At 38.2% G+C, this 6,298-nt stretch overlaps 2 protein-coding genes across 2 annotated transcripts; both read left to right on the top strand.

Annotated features, from left to right (window-relative positions):
• Window positions 1-428: 428 nt before the first annotated feature.
• Window positions 429-1,855, top strand: LOC119577223 (compound eye opsin BCRH2-like). The gene is made up of 2 exons (XM_037924966.1): window positions 429-1,433; window positions 1,562-1,855. The coding sequence occupies exons 1-2, from the start codon at window positions 516-518 to the stop codon at window positions 1,775-1,777; spliced, it is 1,134 nt and encodes a 377-aa protein (XP_037780894.1). The 5' UTR covers window positions 429-515; the 3' UTR covers window positions 1,778-1,855.
• Window positions 1,856-3,726: 1,871 nt separating this feature from the next.
• On the top strand, window positions 3,727-5,266 carry LOC119577222 (compound eye opsin BCRH2-like). Its single transcript, XM_037924965.1, has 2 exons — window positions 3,727-4,762; window positions 4,891-5,266. Exons 1-2 carry the CDS (start codon window positions 3,845-3,847, stop codon window positions 5,104-5,106), a joined length of 1,134 nt encoding a protein of 377 aa, XP_037780893.1. The 5' UTR covers window positions 3,727-3,844; the 3' UTR covers window positions 5,107-5,266.
• The last annotated feature ends 1,032 nt before the right edge of the window (window positions 5,267-6,298 follow it).

Raw genomic sequence — 6,298 nt, 5'->3', positions numbered from 1 at the left:
CTGGTGATCACGATGATAGAGACGGAAAAAAACTGGAAAGAAAGATTACACTGACATGACGTTGAACATCTTATTTTAAACCAGCATGGGTAGAGTGGTATTAATCTACTGTTTTTCTTCGTAGCAAAACATCTAAGACAGAATGTCATTCATGATCTTCTTTTCTAAAAAGAAATGAATGCAAACACTAGTAATCTATTCTGCAATTACAATAAACACACACACCAAGGAGCCGGTTATGTAAAATGAATTCTCAGGAATCCTACTTTTTGTGTAAAATCGAGTTAGGCTACTTACGCAAGAGCTGGACAGCCTCCACTTAACGACCTGCTCAACTGGCTGAAGACATATATAAGGAGTGGACACGGAGCTCACCCTCGCACTTCCTTACGAAAGGTTCAGGGAGACTACCTGAAGCCAGGAAACAAGCTCTGCGACCGAACTCCAGCGTCTGAACAGTATTAGTTTGGTTCCAAACTTCTTGGCATCTCCGTCTCCACCGCACTTTCTCCACCATGAGCATTGGCACCGTCAACGTCACCGTCCCTATGGCTTATAGGGGAGGAGGTGTTAGTTTTGGATACCCAGAGGGTTTCACTCTCATGGATCTTGTTCCAGATGACGTCAAACCTCTCATTCATCCCCACTGGAGCAACTTTCCCCCCGTCAACCCTATGTGGCACTATTTGCTGGCAGGTATTTACATGATACTTGGTTTCCTTTCGTTCTTCGGCAATGGTCTCGTCATGTACCTGTTCTTGTGCAAGAAAAGCTTGCGTTCTCCAGCAAACATGTTCGTTGTTAATCTGGCTTTCAGCGACTTCATGATGATGGTATCTCAGTTCCCAATGTTCGTCATGAACTGCTTTAGCGGAGGCTATTGGTCTCTGGGTGCCTTTGCTTGCCAACTTCATGCCTTCACAGGAGCTGTGTTTGGCTTGACATCCCTCATGACACTGGCTGCAATTGGCTACGATCGTTACTGCGTTATCGTCAAAGCCTTCGACGGCGGCCATATCAGCTCTGGAAAAGCTCTCATCATAATTCTTGTGTGTTGGGGATACTCCATTGCAGTGTCAATCTGGCCCTTCTACGGATGGAACTCCTACATTCCCGAAGGTATTCTTACCTCTTGCAGCTTCGACTACATCAGCCAAGACTGGAGCACCAAGTCCTACGGCCTTTTCCTGTTCATCATGTGCTACTGCGTTCCGCTTACTGTCATCATCTTCGTGTACTCCCAGATCGTTGGTGCCATTCGGCAGCACGAGAAGGCTCTTCGAGCACAAGCCAAGAAAATGAACGTGGAAAACCTCCGCTCCAACGCCGACGCCAAGAAGCAGAGTGCTGAAGTTCGAATCGCTAAGGTGGCAGTTGCCAATGTCTTCTTGTGGCTGCTCACATGGACGCCTTATGCCTACGTTGTCATGACTGTAAGTATTGAATTCACCTGGCAACATCTTTTACCAAATACACCTATTGAATCTTGTAAAATAATGCAATATTCCATTCGTTGACAGAGCTTATTTTCATACCTGAGAATTAATCATTCTTTTTCCAGGGACTGTTTGGAGATCAAGAGAAGGTGACTCCCCTTGTCTCCGCCCTGCCCGGCCTCATCGCAAAGACCGCCTCCGTCTACAACCCCATGATGTTCGCCATCTCGCACCCCAAGTTCCGTCTCGCCCTTCAGGAGGCTCTCCCATGGTTCTGTGTCCACGAAGAGAAGGACGACGACACGAAATCCACAAAGACCGAAGCGGAAGCTCCAAAGTAAACCCTTCCCTCTAAGGTTTACTTGAGGGCAATCACAAAACTCATGTCTCCTGAGATGGCTTTTATGATTATCATCAAGTGTATTAGGCATTCTGCTTAATTGCTATTGATGTGATATACTGATGTTGGTTGAAAGGAAGTTGCCCTTGAGAACGCACATCGTTAATTATAAAACGCTACCAAATGCCGAATGATACTTCAGTAGTTGGTAAGAAAGAAAAAAAAAATAATGCAATAAAAATAAAGATGATAATGTTTTTTGTTATCCTTGGTATGAAACTGAAACCATTATCCTGTGTTTATCAAATGTTTGGAAATAATAATAATAATAGCAGTAGTAATAATTTTAATAGCACCAGAAGTACTACTACTAACAATAATAATGACAGCCACCATAACTGATAATCAGATGGATGAAGATAATTATTGACAATAATCGGATGAATGCCTATGATGATCAGCATAATATTAGAGAAACTGAAAGTATTGAGCCAATACCTTTTGAAGCAACTTAGTAACAATAACATCCAGAAAACATACATATAGTATCATACTGGTTATCGTCAAAATAGTTATAAAAAAACATGAATATTAAAACTAAAATGACACTGAATATCCTAAGAATAAAGTTTCTTAATAATAATCGTCTCAGCAATGTTGGTGGTGGTAGTCATTACATAATAATTGTAATAACAATGATAATCAATAATTATAAATAATAATCGTAATAATAAAAATAATGATAATAACATTAAAAATAACAATACTGATAATAATAACAGCAACAATAGTCATAATATGAATCATTGTTGTTATAATAATAATAAAAGCAGTAATAATAATGTTGATAATGATGACTATGACGATGACGATAACAATAATAAAATAGCAGTAACAATAGTAATACCAAGAGAATATTTATAAACCCCATATAATAATCAAAATATATCTACAAAAATACAGTCACTCATATTTATTATCACAAAAAATTGTCAAAATTCGTGTAAAGCCATAATGCAGAAAAAAATGGTCATTACTGATAAAAAAACACTATTTAGAAGTGTTATAGCAAAACATCGATAACAATCACTACTATCATTATTAATTTTGGCATTAATTCCATTTTCTTCTGACCTATAACTATCAATTATGATAAGGATAATATCTTAAATAATGACAAAAAAATAAACAAGAAAAATGTACTGCAATGCAATAATGCAATGATAATGCGCCGTAGGATTATATTTGACGATAATTGATTACTTCTAAACCTAGCATTATGATCATTAATATTTGTTTTAGTATCGATATTCGGTGGCATTTAAACAATACAATAACCAACTGAAATATAAGCTATGTCAAATCGGAATAGTAATATTAACATTAACCAACGTTACTTCTATCATCGTGCAAACCACAGTATAAGGAAGGCCAAATCAAATAGAAAGATCATAGCAGATTAAAATTGTTAATCTCGCATTAAGTAAGAATTTTTAAAAGTCCTTCTTAACAGTAGCAACAACACGAAAATTCACACGAGTCTTGATGATACTGGTGATCACGATGATAGAGACGGAAAAGAACTGGAAAGAAAGATTACACTGACATGAAGTTTAACGTCTTATTTTAAACCAGCATGGGTAGAGTGGTATTAATCTAATATTTTTCTTCGTAGCAAAACATCTAAGACAGAATGTCATTCATGATCTTCTTTTCTAAAAAGAAAATAATGCAAACACTAATAATCTATTCTGCAATTACAATAAACACATACACACAAAAGAGTCGGTTATGTAAAATGAATTCTCAGGAATCCTACTTTTTGTGTAAAATCGAGTTAGGCTACTTACGCAAGAGCTGGACAGCCTCCACTTAACGAACTGCTTAACTGGCTGAAGACATATATAAGGAGTGGACACGGAGCTCACCCTCGCACTTCCTTACGAAAGGTTCAGGGAGACTACCTGAAGCCAGGAAACAAGCTCTGCGACCGAACTCCAGCGTCTGAACAGTATTAGTTTGGTTCCAAACTTCTTGGCATCTCCGTCTCCACCGCACTCTCTCCACCATGAGCATTGGCACCGTCAACGTCACCATCCCTATGGCTTATAGGGGAGGAGGTGTTAGTTATGGATACCCAGAGGGTTTCACTCTCATGGATCTTGTCCCAGATGATGTCAAACCTCTCATTCATCCCCACTGGAGCAACTTTCCCCCCGTCAACCCTATGTGGCACTATTTGCTGGCAGGTATTTACATGGTACTTGGTTTCCTTTCGTTCTTCGGCAATGGTATCGTCATGTACCTGTTCTTGTGCAAGAAAAGCTTGCGTTCTCCAGCAAACATGTTCGTTGTTAATCTGGCTTTCAGCGACTTCATGATGATGGTATCTCAGTTCCCAATGTTCGTCATGAACTGCTTTAGCGGAGGCTATTGGTCTCTGGGTGCCTTTGCTTGCCAACTTCATGCCTTCACAGGAGCTGTGTTTGGCTTGACATCCCTCATGACACTGGCTGCAATTGGCTACGATCGTTACTGCGTTATCGTCAAAGCTTTCGACGGCGGCCATATCAGCTCTGGAAAAGCTCTCATCATAATTCTTGTGTGTTGGGGATACTCCATTGCAGTGTCAATCTGGCCCTTCTACGGATGGAACTCCTACATTCCCGAAGGTATTCTTACCTCTTGCAGCTTCGACTACATCAGCCAAGACTGGAGCACCAAGTCCTACGGCCTTTTCCTATTCATCATGTGCTACTGTGTTCCGCTTACTGTCATCATCTTCGTGTACTCCCAGATCGTTGGTGCCATTCGGCAGCACGAGAAGGCTCTTCGAGCACAAGCCAAGAAAATGAACGTGGAAAACCTCCGCTCCAACGCCGATGCCAAGAAGCAGAGTGCTGAAGTTCGAATCGCCAAGGTGGCAGTTGCCAATGTCTTCTTGTGGCTGCTCACATGGACGCCTTATGCCTACGTTGTCATGACTGTAAGTATTGCATTCACCTGCCAACATATTTTACCAAATACACCTATTGAATCTTGTACAATAATGTAATATTCCATTCATTGACAGAGTTTAGTTTTATACCTGAGAATTAATCATTCTTTTTCCAGGGACTGTTTGGAGATCAAGAGAAGGTGACTCCCCTTGTCTCCGCCCTGCCCGGCCTCATCGCAAAGACCGCCTCCGTCTACAACCCCATGATGTTCGCCATCTCGCACCCCAAGTTCCGTCTCGCCCTTCAGGAGGCTCTCCCATGGTTCTGTGTCCACGAAGAGAAGGACGACGACACGAAATCCACAAAGACCGAATCGGAGGCTCCAAAGTAAACCCTTCCCTCTAAGGTTTACTTGAGGGTAATCACAAAATTTATGTCTCCTGAGGTGGCTTTTATGATTATCATCAAGTGTATTAGGCATTCTGCTTAATTGCTATTGATGTGATATACTGATGTTGGTTGAAAGGAAGTTGCCTTTGAGTACGCACATCGTTAACTATAAAACGTTACCAAATGCCGAACGATACTTCAGTAGTTGGTAAGAAAATAAATGCAATTAAAAATAAAGATGTTGTTATTTTGTAACCCTTGATATGAAACTTAAATAATTTATCACCTATTAAATGTTTGGAAATAATAATAATACCAACAATTAAAATAGCAGCGATAATAATAATAACGATAGTGATAATAATGATGATAAACAATAACAGTCATCATAACTCATAACCATAAGGATGATAATAATTATCGACATAATCAGATAATGCCTATGATGATTATAATTTGTTTTGAAAAAATTGAAAGTATTGACCCAAAACTTTTTCAAGCAACTAGTAACGAAAGCAATATTAAGAAAACATACATATAGTATCACACTGGCTATCGAAAAAATGTTACCAAAAGAAGATAATTGTACAAGACTGATATTGAATAGGTTACGCGTAAAGTTTCTCCATAATAATTGTTAGAGCAATGATGGTGGTGGTGGTGATTACATAATTGTAGTAATGATAATGAATAATAATAAATAACGAAAACAATAATAACAATGATAACATTAACAATAACGATAATGATCGTAATATCAACAATAGTCATTACAAGAATCATTGTTATAATACTAATAAAAGTTATAACAATAACAATAATGATGACTATAACAATGATGATGATGATGATGATGATGATGATGATGATGATGATGATGATGATGATGATGATGATGATGATGGTGATGATGATGATGATGATGATGATGATGATGATGATGATGATTAATTAATTAACTATTATTATAACAATAATGATCATTATCTTAACAGTATGAACAAAATAATAATTATAAACCACATATAATAATCAAAATAAGAATATCTACATCATAACCACTAATATTTATTATCGCAAAAATTGCGGAAAAGCATTTACAGCCATAATGGATCAAAAGACTGATTATTATTATTGATAAAAAAACAATACTTAGAATTGTTACAATAAAACTTCATTAATAATCGCTGCTA

The sequence above is a fragment of the Penaeus monodon genome, chromosome 9, assembly GCF_015228065.2.
Source record: "Penaeus monodon isolate SGIC_2016 chromosome 9, NSTDA_Pmon_1, whole genome shotgun sequence".
In the NCBI taxonomy this organism is placed as follows: Eukaryota; Metazoa; Arthropoda; class Malacostraca; order Decapoda; family Penaeidae; genus Penaeus; species Penaeus monodon.
This window is presented reverse-complemented; position numbering and strand designations above follow the sequence as displayed.